The 18,976-nt window shown below is 34.3% G+C and overlaps 2 protein-coding genes across 3 annotated transcripts in view; both read right to left on the bottom strand.

The window, feature by feature from the left end:
* Positions 1–7,126, bottom strand: part of LOC113517328 (serine/threonine-protein kinase 17A) — a 223,888-nt gene extending 216,762 nt beyond the window's left edge. Inside the window, exon 1 of one of the 2 annotated variants that reach the window (XM_052901512.1) lies at positions 6,568–7,126. In XM_052901512.1, coding sequence (XP_052757472.1) covers positions 6,568–6,713 — 146 coding nt within the window. In that variant the 5' untranslated portion in view covers positions 6,714–7,126. The remainder of the gene's footprint in view (positions 1–6,567) is intronic. The other variant, XM_052901513.1, reaches the window with a different exon arrangement.
* A 1,921-nt stretch (positions 7,127–9,047) lies between these two features.
* On the bottom strand, positions 9,048–18,345 carry LOC113513582 (glutathione S-transferase 1). The gene is made up of 6 exons (XM_052901541.1): positions 18,195–18,345; positions 13,166–13,317; positions 12,364–12,422; positions 11,592–11,739; positions 10,287–10,480; positions 9,048–9,194 (listed from the first exon to the last, which is right to left on the bottom strand). Exons 2-6 carry the CDS (start codon positions 13,307–13,309, stop codon positions 9,068–9,070), a joined length of 672 nt encoding a protein of 223 aa, XP_052757501.1. The 5' UTR covers positions 13,310–13,317; positions 18,195–18,345; the 3' UTR covers positions 9,048–9,067.
* Positions 18,346–18,976: the final 631 nt, after the last annotated feature.

The following is an 18,976-nucleotide window of genomic DNA, read 5'->3' as shown; positions in this document are numbered from 1 at the left end:
GCGTAAATAACGAACGCATGATGTGTGTGGCGGTCTGTGCGGGTGACACAACGGACGCGGTGGCCTCGCTCGCGTGCCACTGCATACAGATCGGGTTTCGTTCCGCAAACTCGAGATAACTGCTGCACGATGCAGAGAGCCGCTGCATACTTCGAGGCGCGTTTGAAATGCGCGCCTAGCCTTATTGCGACCTCTTTTAGTTCTCGATGGCCTATTTGAATAAGAAATGCGAGGTTGTGCTCGCGATCGATTAGTAAAGTTTCCTGAGTGCCATACTAGTTAGTCATGAGGACTAACATGGTCGGAGCGGCCAACGGTCGGCTCAGCTAAAAACAGAGTTCTAATAATCGACAGTCTATCTAAAATAGCCTCGTGACAAACGAAACCGAAAGTGATGCGTGATGCAACGATCCCGAATTTAACTGGTGCGGTCCAGGGCGGTGCATCGGCCGCGAGGGAACGCTGAGGCCAGTCGCGGCCGCGGGTGCCAAGCGGCTGGCATTTCGCACTAATGACACGAATAAGATATTAGCGCGGATAACTCGCCAGCCGGCGCCGCATCCTACTCTGGTATTCGGGCCGCTTGTACAACTGACCAACTGCTTGTATTTTCATAACGTTAACTATGATTTAACGTCGCAATGAATAGAAACATTGATACATCGTTTGAGACTGAGACTGACAAAAAATCATGGAACAGTGTGAACTTGTACCATATTATTACTTTATAAAGATTACTTTTTGATAAATAATTATTGAATTGCAAATATTAATATATGTGAATAAAAATGAACTGCAATGATGAAAGTTTTTATGTAGCATTTTGTTCCTTCATGTTCACGATAAACTTCAATAAGTACGTTTCTCATAGGCAAATACAGTTTTGTTTGACATTGTGTAATGTAACTGTTGAAGAGTTTAGTAAAACAAATTAAACTTGGTAATCAAACAAGTATTATGATGCAAATCTTGGTGGGCGAGGGGGATATCGGGAGTGCAAGCGGTGTACTGCTGGCAAAGGGTGACGGTGACACGCGGGCGCGGGTCGGAGGTCCGGTCGCATTCCGCCGCCGCACGAAAGTGAAACCACTCCGTCCAACCGACCGCTCAACTGTAGAAAGTGCACGATTACATCTCTGCAGCGGCGGCGACGCCGGACGAGCAAAAACTGCTATCTCCGCGGCCGGCTCCCGGGAAACGAGGCGCCCCAGGCGACATCGCGCGGTGAAATTGCCAACAACAGCTAGCGGCCGCTAAACGATTCCTTTCATTTACTTAACGCGAACCCGACGACGCTCGTTCAAATGTTGAATTTCACTTAAACTAGCCGTAACCGAATGACCCGAGGCGTTGTCCGATAGTCGCGTTTTGTACACACGAAATAAATCACTGCGGCTCTAATCGTCTAAATTATCTAACATTACTTTTTATGTATGTAATATAAAGCAATGTTGGAAGGAACTGGCGATTCCGGTTACAGAAAAGTTTTCGTATATCTAGACCGCATATTGCCTAGTATGTACGCTTAAGAATGTAATGGTTTAATAATAAAAAAAAAAACCATAGAACTGGAAAGTTGTATTATTAATCTTGACATGGATAATTCCCATATATAGAGGTCAGAATTCTCCAACCAAAACAAAGCTGTTCCACCAGAGAAGTCAGTCATGAACTCCAGCCTCTTGGATCATAAACATGATAGTAAGAGTTTTTACGAATGTTAATTTTGCTTATGGATTATGGTGTAGGTAGGGGCTATAATGTATCCATGCATCGAGAGTGGCATACATCACATATAGACTCAAAACTTTTTGTAGAAGTAAAAAACCTTTTGAAAATCATCTCAAATCAATCGCGTTATTTTCGCCAAAATATTGAAGAATATAGCCTCATACACGTAAAATGATTGTATTTATTTATAGTTTATATTACACAATAACAATACATTGCCTGTATGTATGCGATTTATTAACAAGTATATGACATGAATATTTACCACTTAGAGCCTGTGTGATTCGTTTGATCAGTTTATTTCAAATAATAAAATTATTAGGTTAGAGTAGGGTAAGTTAGAGTGAGTACCATCATAGTTTACATGACACTTTACAACAGTCATCAAAATACCACTGTTTCAACATTCTATCAAGGAATATGAATCATTTGCGGTTTTTAATAGTGGTTCTACTATAAACGGAATAATGATTAAGAAATTCATTAGGCTGTAATGAACATTAATAAAATTAGCATCATACATTAAGTGCCTGTTATTTATAAACTTGTTTTAGATTTCCTATATAATCAATGAAATTACATAATAGTAAGAAAATGTACGTTCGTACGTAAATATTTAATTAAGTACTAAACGTTTAGTTTATATTGTTAAAGATATTTAATTTGACTATTATAGTTCCATCAAAGACACCTCATCACCTTAAAGGTAAAGTTAGACAAAGAAATTTTATAAATCGAACAAGTGAATCTTTGGCACACATTTATTGATTGAATATAATTGCCTAGCCAACTCATAACCTCTCATAACAAAGCACGCCACTAATTAATAAGATATCTAGAAGCTAAATAATAGAGATTTGACGTGTTAATAGTGTAAATAGAGTCTGCTATCACTATTTAAAATTGAATGTAAATTTAGACACGTAATTTGCGTACATATATGCAAATAAATAGGTACGTTATTAATTATATAAGTGTAAGAACAATAATTCAGTCTCAAATTACTTTGATATATAAAGACAAACACCTAATATCAAATGGTAATTTCTAACAAAGTAATTAAACAAACACGTGGTTTGTCAAAAGCAATTATTATTAAATTTTTACTCAGTTGTTTTTTATTATCAGGTATATCTTGAAAGTGTGCAAACATTAGATAACTGCGCTCCTCCCAGCTCGCAGCTCCCAAGATACAGGTCTAGCCTAGTTTGAGGAGATTTTTCAATATATAACTAGGTTATATACTCTGATAAAGTGATACTTGTTTTCTATCCTAAATCTGTTTCTTCTTTAGTTATAAACGCATTTCTTTTTTATTTCTAGTAAAAATTATCAGAGATTGAAGTTATTTCTACCGGCTTCTAAAATTAAAAACTGTCACAAACCGACATACGGTCAGCGAGGGGAAATGGAATCGTTTCACAAACCAGTGGGACTGGAACACGGTCGGAACGAGTTTCGATTGGCCGACCCCGAATGCAGCAGTCGCAAACAAAAAGTGCAATTAGTCGATTTTGTCGGAGCACGTTATCGACCGATGGTGACGAGTCGAGTGAATCGGACGACCTTGCGCGTCACTACGTGTGGAAACATCCAGTACGTCATATATAGGCAATACAAACAAATGTATTGAAACTTATGTACAGTACGGCACGTATTATGCAGTTTCGCTTGATACTTTTCTGTGTAATGCAAAAGGTAGGTCAATTTGATCAGGTGATCCGGTCATTTAAACAATACGTAATAAGCCACTAAAAATTGACGTCATAGCGGTACAAAAACAAGATTACATCAAAGATTGTATGGTAACCTACAAAATTACATTTCCTTTTAGATAAAACGTTGAATTAAATTATTAGTATTGTGTTGCTAGATCTTTTATTTTAAAACGAGCAATCCTATTATATTTCGATTTTACTAATACAGTTAAAGGGCAATTAATATTTAATTATTAACAAATTAATTAATTAACGAACCATGCACTTAGTGCTAAATGTTACGAACTCGAAAATCAACTCACAGAGACATAAAAATAAAACTAATTATGAAAAAGTCAGGAATATAACCATGGATTAATAAGAAACTTCTACAGTCGATATACACGGAAAAGAAGCCAGCTAGAGATCCTAAATTTACACATCATCGCTTAATTAAAAATTTGCCCAAAATTGTGCAATATGGACCAATAAAATTTTATATAATTTATTTCTAGTGAATGCAGGTTTTTTTATTTAACAAATTTGCTGCCCAACATTATAATTCGGGAATCAGAAGATTTTTAATAATGTGTAAATTATGAAATCACATACCTCTAGTTATTACTTTATCTAGTTATAGTTGTTTTAAAATTCGTCCATAACTGACAGGCAAAAAGCATGGCTCATACAGCTAAGACTCTTATCTAGAAAGATAGAACCTTGAGGTAGTATCTTAGATACGTTATAATATGTCTAAGGGTAGCACAGAGTAATCATTACGTAATTTAAGAATAGGCAATGCTCTTATATTGACGAAAGTGGGAAACAAGTATATGCAACCATGTAGAAGTGTCAATACAATAAATATTCAGTGTTGTTAAACTAATAAATATACCTTTACCAAAAATATGGTTATTTATAAATATCATGAAAGACCTAGCGACTTTCCTCAAATATTCAAATTCAATGGACTGGTTGCATAGATTTCCTATAAAAATGTTGTGCTCAAAGTAATGTAGACTTGATAGGCAGGTGGTATGTAGGTATAAGTAAACCTAGTAATTCATCTGAGAGTAAAACATGATGACCACATAATATTACCACAAATTAAATATATATATATATATATATATATATATATATATATATATATATATATATATATATATATATATATATATATATATATATATATATCTATGGCTTAAATCCTTTACACTTCCTTTTATGAATAAATTTTAAAAATACAACTACTTTTTTTTTCAAACACTGAATAATTTTATTAACCTGCTCTCCTTGCTACTAGCATAGGGTTTCCTTAACATTATTTTATTTTACATTTTAGCAGAAATACACTGATCTCTTAACCTAGCATAAAAAAATAACCTCTAAAAAGCAGATATTTCCAAAGAATAAGTATATAACTTAAATAGGTATTTTACATTTTGTTGAGTTTCTACTAAGAACCATTGTTTGTAATTACAGTTTAATCATCGAAATCTGATCTACCTTGACAGGTAATTAATGGAAAATAATTTATTCATGTACAATTAATAGGTACATACTTTTTTATGAACTTAATATATTCTTTACAAATTACTTTAATATTTCAAAAACAAGTCTACTTACTGTTTTTATCAATAGTTATTCATATTCTGATGATTGCAATAATAATGCCTATCACATGACTGCTTAATTTACATTTTTACTTTATATTTAATGTAATAAATACCATTATCCCGCAGTCTTTTCCATTACTTGGGCTCAAATTGACAGATTTTAATGTTTTTTTAAACATAATATTTATGAGAAATGAATAATTATTCAATACTACTTATCAATATAATATTTTTTAATTATTATTGAGAAAGTAACTCTTTTTATTATCATAAAATCATAATTAAACAATAAATTCATTATCAATATCACTATTAGTAAATTTGGTAACTCTTCAATACTTTGCTTCTGAGATTCTAGATACTTTATTTACTAATACTCTTAAAATCTCAACGAGTAATTAATATAAAAATTTGTTGATGTCTTCACAATATATATACTTTATAGAGTAACTCTAAAAAATACTTTTATAAATTGTTGATTTCGATTTTGATAACCATTCCTAGCATCTATGTAAACCCTCTAAATCATATAAAAAATTCCTGTATTGTTCAGATAATTAAAAAAGTTCTCAATGGTAATATATGGATTAGGATCCCATCATAATTCTGGATTTGTCCTCATTTCGAGGATGTCCAAAACTACAGGGAGAATTCTAAAACAAAATACTATATATAAAACTTGATTAGAAGTTTTATAATCAATTAAAAGTATTTATTTATTACATGTTGTACAATTGTACAAGTTGTAATAAATTAATTAAATTAAAACTCATCATCAAACTTCTGTTTGCATTTTTGACAACTTAACAGATGGCAACCCTAGCTATATATAACATCACTAGTAATTACACCAGAATATTGTAAAACTTTGTGCCAAAACAGTCCTGCTATCAATAATTATCAAGCTGTTGATGTACTCACTCATCATTCACTCTTTATCTTGACTAAAAGATAAAATATAATCTAGGAAAATAAAATTATAGTTGTGATAAAGTGTAACATCACATGGTCATTATATTGCATGACACATATTGGTAATACTCATAGCAGAGTTGATAGGTTATATAAGTTATCAACATTTGCCATGAAATGTCTAAAGGGAAATGCATTTTTAATTAGATATGTATATATATATGTCAAGATATGATATCTATAATGATAGTGATTAATTATGATGTACCTAGGTAAACTTTGATTACCTACCTAATGATGCTACAAAGTTTCTTTATCGATTGCTAGTTTTATATAAATAAAATTTGTGTGAACTATTTATATTTTTATAGCTAAACTGACAATAAATCTACATTTACAACTTTGTTGTCGTTACAGAGTAGACAGGTAAAACTTTGGTTGTTTGTTTTAAAGTAGGTACCTATGCAAAGTTTTTTTTAATCACGAAATTGGTTGTACCAGAGATAAAGATCCCTTAGCCTCTGAAATAAAAAGTCATTAATATATATGAAACAAAACTAAGTAGGTACTCCTAGAAAAGTTTGGATTTGGAATGTAAAACTAACTACCTTGCAAAGGGCGTTTGTTCGACGTGGTAGACGTCAGTGATCGGCTCCGAGCGCATGATGCTGCGGAGCTTCTCCTCCGGCAACTCCAGCAGGCCATCGCTCGCTGTCGTGAAGTCAGCTTTGCTCAAACCTTTCAAAACACTCATTTTTAACGTGCAGACGACTGACGACCGAGTCGAAACGGAAATGATTAACTTTTAAATGTCACTAAACGATTCACAATAGTTCTTACAATCAACGTATACACTTATACATGTAAAAAAGGCATCAATTAGACCACATGAAACATTTTAATGCCTCCGGTTTCTCAAAAGGTAACAGAGTGCTCTCCCTTGTCATTGCGAGAAGCGGTTACGGTTTCATTCAAACTCTCCACTGTAAATCGACACGATTATAAAACAAACATTTGTATCACTTCATCATTAACCGTAATGAAAAGTAATAAATTATTGTTTACACACACGTTTTCGACAAAACAAAATTGACAAGCGCGGCGGGACAGCTGCGCATCGACGAGTCGACCGCACTTCGCCGTACACGTTTCTGCCGTTGAGGGAACTTGAAAAACGCAACGTACCATTCAAATTCTGAATGTCGCGTTCTAAGTTCGAAAGTTGCACGGCAAGGACGAAAAGTAAAATGTAACTTAAAAATGTTTATACTTATTACTAGATGGCGCTTTTCATAAAAATCTTGAAACAAAATGTTTTGGGATTTTTTTATGTTCGTATTTAGATAAACCTACCTTTTATATATGTTAAACATAGTTTAAAAATAATATCAATAATATGTGAATTGCTTGTTATTTGTAAATCGGTAATAATTCTAGATATTCATCTCACAGTTAATTATAATACAGCGAAATTAAGCAAAAATTTACATCCAAGTACTCTTGTTTATTTTACAATTTCCTAGATATGGTAAAAATATATTAATATATATAGTGAGCAACTATTATATTATCTACATCTATTGTACATAATACAAAGTATTGAAGTAAAGGTGTTTGGAAGTTACTCCAGATGTCACTGAAAATATTACGGTAACAGTGGTTCACAAGTTATTAAAAAGATTTAATCGTCCATAACATATATAACTAATTATCTATTTATTTATCACTATCTCTATATTGCAAGTTTATTAATCAGAGAATAACTTATAAAGAAAAGCTTAATATATATAGCACTGTGGCCAAACTTTCACACATTGTACTAGTTGGAACTGTAAAGTGACATCTACTGAGTTGTAAGGGAAATAATTTTAATCCATGTAATAGTATTACAGTATAATCGCTCCTAGATGTCGCTATTTCTTATTTATTGATATAAATTAAATAGTGCATTTGTAGGGGGGAAAGCGATTGTTGCTCACAAATTTAACATATTTTTACCATATCTAGGAAATTGTAAAATATACAAGGGTAAATAAATGTACTCTATCAACCGCGTAAATTACTCTGCTCAAAAGTAGTTAATAAAATTAAAATTTCTGTTTTTCACCGCTGCCAAATAAGGGTTTTTTTTTCTGTAAGAATACAAAATAAACGAACTTTGATATTCAGCATTTAAATACATTTAAAAGACAGACAGCACACTTGCAATACCTCCGGTATTAACATGCTGATGGGTGGCGGTAGTCACTTACCACCAGGTGACTTACATTTTCGTTTGCCCCATGGTATAAAATAAATCTTTTTTTAATTATATTTTGACGCCTTTTTAACAAGTTCACACAAATGTTTCAGTCAAAAATATCCAGGTTTATTCAAAACCATATCAAAAGCATTCTATATACGTACTTTTATTTCGCGGTATTGATGCAATTCGAAGAGTTTCAAGTGAATTCGGTTTAGCTAAAATTTTCGTAAGTAATCCAAACTGACCGCTTTCCCGGTCATTCCACACCGGACTTCACAGTATCTACTTCGAGCAATAAAAAAGTATAACAAGCTAAAAGTGACAATTAGTGATCAGTTTAGAAAGTGACGATCTAAAATAATAAATATATTTTTTCTTTCACTGCTCTGGGTTGAATGGAAGAGATCTGTTACAGAGATAAGCCCATCCTTGCTAACAAATTGTTAAACTTATCGCTGTATGTTTTTTTTAAGTGCAATAAAGAATATAGCATTAGAATTCTTATATTTCAAGTCATCATCATCATACCAGCTTAATTGTCCACTGCTGAACATAGCCCTCAGGGGGGTTCTACCAGTTTCGCCCATGATACCCTCCATGCGTTGCCATTCCTGAGGACTCAGGTGTTATTCCTCTGTACCCAGTAAATTCACGCCATATCCCACCCTTCAAACCGAAACACAGCCATGCAATGTATTTACTACTTCACGGTTGAAATACGAATGGGACAGAGGTACCCAAGCAATTGACTTTTGTACAAAGTCTCCCTCTGGTGAAAAAAGAATAGAATAAAATAAATAATTTAGAAAAAATCAACTTCTTAATGGCAATAAAATAAAACAATTATTTAATTATTTAACGGTTTATTTCCTGTTTTTTGCCCAGCAAGCGTTCAGAATTTCTGAGAATGAAGCAACGCCCTCCGCGTTGATGCTCTTGAAGAATGGCTCGTTCTGCAAGCGGGCGACCCAGTTTGTGACCCGTGGGAACCTGCAACGATGAAAACGTATACGTTCTTACTAATATTAGAAATGTGAAAGTGAGTTTGTTTGTTACCTGTTAACGCCTTAAGGGCTCATCCAATTACTATGAAATTTGGAATACATGTACTATATGGTACCAAGATGGTTTAGGCTTTTTTATTCCGGTCAGTGCACATATTCCGGTTTCAGGTACAAACTTGCAGGTAAAAGCTAGTATTAAATTAATTCATATAAAGAACATACATAAAAAAAAATACACACACACACACACATATAATATAATGGGGTTACCATTTGTAAATTTTAAAATTTTCTCTAGCCTATGCATAAAATATATTTCTGAAAATATTTATTATATAGTTCTCAATTCTATGCAATTTTATTACACATATGTAAATATATTAATATACACTAAATATTTTGTCTTGAGTGGTATCCACGTGATGGAAAAAGAAACCGAGGTAGACAAGGTGCAAGGAATCGTTACCAATGGAGAAATATGGAGGAGGCCTATGTTCTAGAACAACCTGAAAAATAAGATGTTGCTGATGTCAACATTAATTATTTATACATATTTACAATTTAAAAAAGAATCTGTAATTCAGGAATAAAGGCTATTTTTATTCTATTTTATTTATTTATTTTAAATATTTTGTCAGAAACTTTGTACAAAAGCAATCTGCATGAGCAGTAATTGTCTGTTATTATATAACATATGATTAATTTTCTTAATCTGAGGTCGTCTGGAGCCTCTAGCTGTAGACACCAGTACATTTCAGAAGTTTTAATCACAAATTGTTTACTGTGCAAAATATTCGATTATGGAATAGTCTACTAACTTCTATACAGACTATATAATGCCTACCTAGTTTTAAGGCAAAAATTAAGGACTTCTGAGCAAATTGTCATATTCGTAAGTTGTGTTTGACCAGCATACCTAAATTCTTTATACAGTATACACAGAATGTTATACATTGTTATGCCATGTCTATGTCAGTACCATGGGGTACTGCTCATGTCTATAAGCGTCTGTTACCACTTTCCATCAGATGAGCCATCAGCTTGTATGCCATTCTGAATATTATAAAAAAATACACACCTCTTGGGATCCACTTTATGTATGACCTCCATAGCGGTGGTCGTAGCACCAAGGGACAGATCAGCTAGGGTCAAGTGGTTCCCGACTAAGTAAGGTTTGTTTCCAAGATACGCCTCCACCACTCCGTACGCTTCCTCGATGTCCGCTATGTGCTTAGGTGTCGGCCCTGGGTGACCTTCGAAGATTGCTGGTAACTGCAATTTATATAAATCCTATAAATACTGCCATAAAAAACGGGGCCATTCGTTATGGCAGTTTGCCATTGGACGGAATTTGCCCGTAGTTGCCACGCTTGGCAGGCAGATTGGCAACCGCAGTTACGATTTAGAGATGCTTTAACTGGTGCCCATCCCTCGACTATTAAGAAAGAAATAATTTCTTCGAAGAATCATGGTACTCACACATATGTACATATAAATATAAATACATATATACATATGGTACCCACGTATATAAATACAGAACAAAACAAAAAAACTACACAATACAATATATAAAGTTTATACCATTTCCTGCTCAAATTAATTTACACACACGAGTACACATTTTCATGTGCAAATCAATGTTCTGCGAAGTAGATCCGTCTACAGCATAAACGAAGACTTATCTTTATAATGGGTAATAATGGAATGGTAACCCCGCCTGCGCTATCGGTATAAACTGGCGGGGCACCAGTGAGGGATGAATGTAGTCTAGTTGACCCATCGTGATGAATTTCACTAGAATTAACCACAACGTGGAGGTCGACCTGATAGGCTGTATTGCTAGCAATGGGTCAGTTAAACCCCATTACTAACAATCCCTTTCTCCCCTACAAAGACTTATTATCCTCTTAATACTTTTTTGATAGGTGAAAATGGAATGGCAACTCCGCCTGCGCTAACGGGATACGCTGGCGGAGCTCCAGTGAAGGGTGATCGATGAGAATGAAAACAGGTCAGTCAGCCCATCATGATGAATTCATCTAGAATTAACCATGATAATTTCCAGAGGGAACCGCGAGGAGGTCGACCTGGTTGGGTATATTGCTAGCAATGGGTTAGTTAGAGGCCATTATTAACAATCCTTTTCTCCCATACGAAGACTTATGATCCTCTTAATACTTAATAGACCCCCTCAGGTCGACCTTCACGCGGTTCTCCCTGGAAACCATCATGGTTAATTCTTGTCGAAGTCATCATAGTGGGCCAACTGACCTGCATTCATTCTCACCTATCATCTTCCACTGGTGCCTCGTCGGTGTATACTGACAGCGCGAGCGGGGTTACCATTTTATTTTCATTTATTAAAAAAAAAAATACTTACAACAACCACTTTTAGCCTGACGAAAAACACGCCCGTCTCAAAGAACACGCACTGGTCGATTAGGGCCCTGGTTCTTATGTCGCTCGGATATAGAACCTCGCGTTTGTCGCCGCCATACTTCTCCAGCAGATACTTCATGATGGTATGACTAAAAGCAGATGAGAACTTTTTTTGTTAATTATTTAGTATCTTCATGATCACTCGCCATCGACAGGGAATTAATGCTCACACGCTTGAACAGGTCAGGAACAGGTCGCATACAGCGCGGATTCAAAGGAATTTTCTCCCACGAACGCTCAGGCTTCCTAGAGACTACAGTATGGGGTTCTTCAAAAAGGATATATTAAGGTTTCTTCAATGTCGCCAACGAGCAGGTGACACCTCTAGTGTCGCAGGTGCCCACAGGCTACAGTATAGGACTTTGTGCAAAAGTCGTTTGCTTGGACACTCCTGTCCCATTCGTGTTTCTACCGTGAAGCAGTTGTGTTTGCATGACTGTGTTTCGGTTTGAAGGGTGGAATATGGCAGTAAATTTATAGGGTTCAGAGACATAACACCTGAGTCCTCAGAAATGGCAACGTATGGGGGTATCATAGGCGAAACTACTCTACTCTGTTATGTCTATGGTACTGCTCATGTCTATAAGCGACGGCTACCACTTTCCATCAGGTGGGCCGTCAGCTTGTTTGCCATTCTAAGTTACATAAAAAAAGTATGTAAAAGTAATAATCTGATCTATGTGTTAATTAAAAAAAATAAAAATTCTTATAACCTTTCCGATATCACGAAATCACCATCTTGCAATGTTGGGATTGTGCCCATGGGATTTAACTGAAAAAAAAATTACATATATTAAGTTTGCACCAAAAAAATAATTGAAGTATTGTCATTATTTATATCGGCTTTACTCACGTTTTCTTTTTTACTGCTACTCGTGACATAGGCGTGAACCATGCTCATGAATAAGGGCTCCTATTCAGCTTAACATTAGTCGAGCATTCTCCAATTTAAAAAGTGAGTAAAGCCGCTATAAGTATTTACAATATAGTATGACTACTAGTAAAGTATTGTATTATCTGTGGTATGACTTGTTATTATATTTATTATACAATAAATCACTTGCTCTTTTCAGGCGGTGCTATAATATTTTATAAACGAAGTTGTAATAGCTTATAATAACTTATATATGCAAAAAGTAGAAGTAAAAAAATTACCAAAATCCGACCGTAAAATTATATTCGCATTTACAAAAACCCATCAAGCTGTTTAGGCCACTAATTGCTCTAAATTTTTAAATTAATTTATTTTAACATTTATATATATATAAGTAGGTAGGTATTATATGTATTTATAATGTATGTATCTATGTAATATTTTATTATATATTTTAATATTTTATTTAACTGTATATTTGTTTATGTATTAACAGTTGTAGCACTTGAGCTGCCCGCTAACGAAATGCTTTCTTACTGTACTGGGTTGACTGGAAGAGATCTCTGTCAGAGATAAGTCCACCCTTCCTCACAACATTTATAAATACATTAATGAATAAAAATTTTTCTTTCAAACAATACCTTCAAAAACGCCTCCGATTTGTGTTCCAATTTCAAAAAGTCGATCTCTTTTATATCTAGCTCCAAACCGATGATGTCTGCTAGCATCATGACGGCGCGAGCCGGCGGGCTCCCTGGCAAGAAGTATAGCAGCGGTCGGGGCATCGCTGAAACTGGGTTTAATTTGCCATCATCAGAGACCATGTGAAAAGGAACTTACATAATATGTATTAAGATGGATTAAGAGAGAATATCGACTGTCAAAATATCTCCCATAATAGACAGCGATCAGTTGGCTAAGGGGGGAGGCATTGTTAGTAATTAGATGGCTTAATAATTATAAATTAATATAATTTAATCGCAGCAATTTTTTACCTTCTCGTCGTCCATTCTAAAGCTCATCGTAGTGAAATCATCACGATGGGCTAACTAACCTACTTTCATTCTGAGATATCATCCCTTCTTCTCGACTTCCCCGGGACAAGGGGATTACCATAGCAGATTTCTCCGGATTAAAATAAGGGACATCATGCCTTTATATCCAGTAATGACATTGCTATATCGGATATAGATTGTCTACGATAACGAGGCACGGCTCTACCAAATCCAAAGAATTAAAAATGTGTAAGTATGTAAAATTATTTAGGTTGCGTCCAAGGAATATAATACTCCTCTAGCCGGACCGGTACTGAAAATGTTTCTTTAGAAATACAAATAGTCGATTACGTCTGAATATGGTCACACACATGGAATTAAAAAGTTGGAGGTGCGTGTCATGTTAACGTACAAGACAATCGACATCGTAGTATTTTTTTGATGGGTGAAAATGGTATGGTAACCCCGCCTGCGCTAACGGGGTACGCTGGCGGAGCACCAGTGAAGGGTGATAAATGAGAATGAAAACAGGCCAGTTAGCCCATCATGATGAATTCATCAGGAATCAACCATGATAGTTTCCAGGGAAAACCGCGAGGAGGTCGACTGGTTGGGTATATTGCTAGCAATGGGATTCTCAGTCTCCATTACTAACAATCTCTTTCCCCCCACCATCGTAGTAGTTAACCAATTGCAATCATGAGAAATTAGATCCTGTTCTCAATACAATATCATCATCTCGGCCGTTATCTGTCCACAGTTGAACATAGACCTCTCCCGTAGACTGCCATAAGGAAATACCCTGATTCACTTGCATCCACAGACTCGCTACAATGTATTCGGGGTCGTCACTCCATCTAATAGGAAGTCGTTCTACACTGCGTTTTTCCCCTTTCGGTTGTTGGTTCTTCAAGTAATGTGACCAGTCTATTGCCACTTTAACTTGCTTATATATACATACATACATACATATACTTTTATCTTTGTAAAAACATGTCCGAAACATACTTATCTGTGTCTGAATTACTGTACCAACGCAGATAGGTATAATCAGAAAAATAAATTACTATTTCATGTTTGCAAGCAGTTGTCTCGTGATTAAGCAGTATGTTTAAATTCGCATCGATAACAACGTGCCACCAACAGACGTTCAGGCATGACACATCAGATTTTGTCAATAACAACTTGTACAAATATATTTGGTCTCGAAACATTTAAATATTGAATTTAAAATATAACTATCAGTAGGTATGTACAGGCACCTATTTTAATTGAAGAGCCAAATTAACATTTTATATCATTTATTTTTTTATATAATTTCTAGCCGTGTAGGTCCCGGTATAGAATAGGCCATCCAATGCTTTGCCGCGGTTGTCGTAAGAGGCAACTACGAGAGCTTATGTTAGTATGCTACAAAATGTATTAGGAAATATGTTCACTGTTACATCGTTCATAAAACCTCAGGCACCTCTGGATAATGTTTTGAACTCATGTAAAGTGTTGTGCAGGGACTTTACTATGTCAGACTTTGTTTTGATATTGGGTGGTTCAAATGACCGCAATCCAACTAAATTGCATGCTCATTTATATTATTACTTAAGTCAATTAAACGACACTAATGTACTTCTGTGTAATGTACCAAACAGTAGATACCTGAATGTTTCCAAACTGAATAACATGTTTAAATCATTATGTTCACATTTTAACAATGCTCATTATATGCACATATGTGCAAATAAGGACACAAACTATTCGTTTAATTTTTATAGTCATACATGTTTTATAGACATATAATAGTCATATTGATCATAATGAATTGGCAGATGGGCACGCAGCCATTTTTTGTGATCTGTTACTGGAAATAAGTGGGCATTCTCTTAGTCAAAATTTATTTATTACAAAAAATCAAAGATTGTTTTCCTCAAATAACAAACAAAAATTTAAAGATACAATTGGAACGATAAATTGGACAGACATGAATATTAATAATTTCATCAATCAATTTAATGACATATTTAAACGCTGCTTTAAGAAAACTCGGAAGAGAATTAAAATAATAAAAACTTGTAATATTAAATGGATATCAAAGGGAATTAAGGTATCTAGTTTAATGAAGCGATTCTTAAACAATAATAATAAGGTTAGCATTGATCAAAGTATTATAGATTATCGAGAAAAATACCTAAGAATATATAACAAAATCATAAGAAACTCTAAAAGACGTTATGTACAAAATGAAATAGCAGAAGCGAAAGATAATAAAAGTATTTGGAATGTAGTAAACAAACATAGAAATTAAATAAAAAAAAACCAATACACCCATGATAAAATACAGTTTAAAGTTGACACTGCAATTATTGACGATCCACAGGAGATTTTAAAAATATTATCGTCGAACTTTGAACGCAAGTCTCATATTTTACCAGAAGACAGATTAAAAGCTGAAATTTTTTTATATGATAATGTAAAAATAGTACATCCCCAGTTATATTGGCAACTAATCACATCCATGGAAATCAAAAAAGTTATAAAAAGCATGAAAACTAAAAGATCCTGCGGATACGATGACGTACCAATATCCATTATTAAAGAAAACTTAGAATTTTTGGCAGAACCACTTGTTCATCTTTACAATATATGTTTGGAGGAAGGTATTTTTCCGGAACAGTTGAAAATAGCCCGTGTGATACCAATTTATAAAAAGAAATCCAAGTTTGACCCTAAAAACTACCGACCAATCTTATTATTACCAACACATTCTAAAATATTTGAAACATTAATTAATTCTAGAATTCTTAAGCATATAGCTGAAAATAAAATACTTAATAAAAGACAGTTTGGATATCAGAATGGCGTAGGTACGGAGGATGCGATGGAAACTCTTATAAATGATGTTTTAAATAAATTGAATGACAGAAAAAAGGTTGCAGGGCTTTTTTTAGACTTGAGTTCAGCTTTTGATACAGTTGACCACGACATTCTCTTAAGTAAACATGAGTATTATGGCATATATGGACAGGCAATTGATATAATAAAATCTTATTTTAATAACCGTAGACAATATATTGAAATAAAAAATATAGAAAATAATTATGAAACCTCACATACATCAAAATTGACGGTCATTAAGAGGGGCGTACCACAAGCCTCAATATTGGGTCCAATATTCTTCATTTTGTTTATCGACGACCTAATAGACTATATCTATAATTCAATAAACAATGTTGAATTGGTTATATTCGCAGGTGACACAAATGCCATAGTTTCCGCTGTTTGACATACAAGAACTAACGATAAAAATTAACAAATTAGTAGGGCTTCTTGATGATTGGTTTTCTGCTAATGGATTAAAAACTAAACGTGGAAAAGACGTGCGCCATACTATTTAAGTCTACTACAAAACATAACGATACCTTGGACGTTCTCCTAAATGATGAAAGAATTGCAATAATAAAAGACGTAAAATATCTAGGCGTACAGATTGACTCAGCATTGAACTGGAAAAGTGAATTGCACTCCATCAGCAATAGTGTTAGTTCATCGTGCTATGCTTTAAGGAGTTTAAAGGACGTGCTAACTACAGATTAACTTAAATCAGTATATTACTCGTTAGTAGAATCAAAGTTTAGATATAGTATTCAATTATGGGGAAACAGCTACAATTATAATATAGAAAGGGCTTTCAGACTACAAAAAAAAAGGCAATAAGAATAATCGCTCGTATTCCGCAGTGGGAGTCTTGCAGGGACTTTTTTAAAAAGTATCGCATACTCACAGTGCCCAGTCTAAATATATTGATTGTCGTAGTAAATTTTGTTAAAAATCTACCCAGATGTGAAACAACACAAAACAAGTTCTAGACGTAAAGACATTATGAGTGACATACAACCAAGATTGAACGTAGTTATACATGGAGCGCAGTTTCAGGGAAGGAAGTTGTATAACAGACTACCAATTGCTCTGAAGACTATCCAAAATTGGAGAATATTAAAAATCAAACTCCATGCCCTTTTGTTGGAAAAATGTATTTATAAAATAATTGAATTTTAGAAATATAATAACTGTGAGTTATGTATAGTTACTTGTTTTTTCATTTAAATTGTTATTATTATTAATTCATTATTTGTATGTGACATTGTTTATATGTAAAAATTGCTGCATGTTTGTGATTTTGCAGCTTTACAGTATAAAAATCCTATAATATTCGACACAATGTAATATTGTTACAGAATAAATTGAATTGAAATTGAAATTGAAAATATGGTGAAGGTATGGGCAGTAGCGTCCCTGTTAAAATTTTACCAAAGCCTAACTGTGGTTGCCAATCCGCCTGCCAAGCGTGGCAATTACTGGCAAGCTCCTAATGCCAAAATCCTATAACTCAGGACCGTTCCGTATGACAGTGTTTGGAGGAGGCCTGTGTTCAGCAGTGGACAGTTAACATTTAATATGAATACTACAAAAAAAAAAAAAAATACAATAAAAACGTAATAACTTCTAATCATGAAGAATAAATAATTACATTTATATAATTAAACTTGTCACGGCAATTATATCTATTTATATTCAAGGTGACATTGACAGTCTTAGGCTTTGTTCACATCGGTAACATTATATTGCACATCTAGAATATTCTAGAAGACTATAAATAACAAATAATATTATAAAAACTCACCTACAACTCAAGGACTCGGTAACACGAGCAATAATGTCTGCTCGAACAGACACTAGCACTGAATAAGCGAAAAACCAATTGTGGCGAATATAGCTGTCACTTATCTGCCTATATATACCTACATACACACTTATCGTATAAGCGACTTGTATCGACACGCATGATGATACGCGGTGCTTCGATATGGCATTGATAAATAGAAAACTCAAGATGTACCATCAGAAATTAGAAACTATTGAAAGTAGAGCGCATTCTACCAAAATATATTCTTTTCGGGTTTCTTATCCAATATGTTTTTTTTTTATGGATGATAATGGAATGATGACCCCGCCTATGCTATCGGTATACATTGGCGGGGCACCAGTGAGAAATGACTGGTGAAGATGAAAAGGCAGGTCAGTTAGCCCATCGTGACGAATTCAACGATAAATTAGACACGATGGTTTTCAGGGAAAAACCGCGTGGAGGTCGATCTAATAGAGTATATTGATAGCAATGGGAACTAACCTCTCAATTACTAACAATCCCTTCCCCCCTTATCCAATATGTTGAAATCCCATTATAAATTCGAGAATTTATAATGATCAATGGGTTTTTGTTACTCTTTCACGCGAAAACTACAGAACAGATTTGAATGACATTTGGTACCTGGATAGGTTATATTCTAACTTACCACATGGGACACTTTATATACTAATTTATGTGGGCGATGCCGTGGGATATAGATAGTATTATCATAAATGTTGTAAAACTATATAATGCCACAAGCAGTTTATGAAATT

The sequence above is a fragment of the Galleria mellonella genome, unplaced genomic scaffold (genome assembly GCF_026898425.1).
Source record: "Galleria mellonella isolate WM207_F2 unplaced genomic scaffold, CSIRO_AGI_GalMel_v1 utg78, whole genome shotgun sequence".
Lineage (NCBI taxonomy): Eukaryota > Metazoa > Arthropoda > Insecta > Lepidoptera > Pyralidae > Galleria > Galleria mellonella.
Note: the sequence above shows the minus strand (reverse complement) of the source record. Positions and strands in the feature narration are given on the sequence as shown.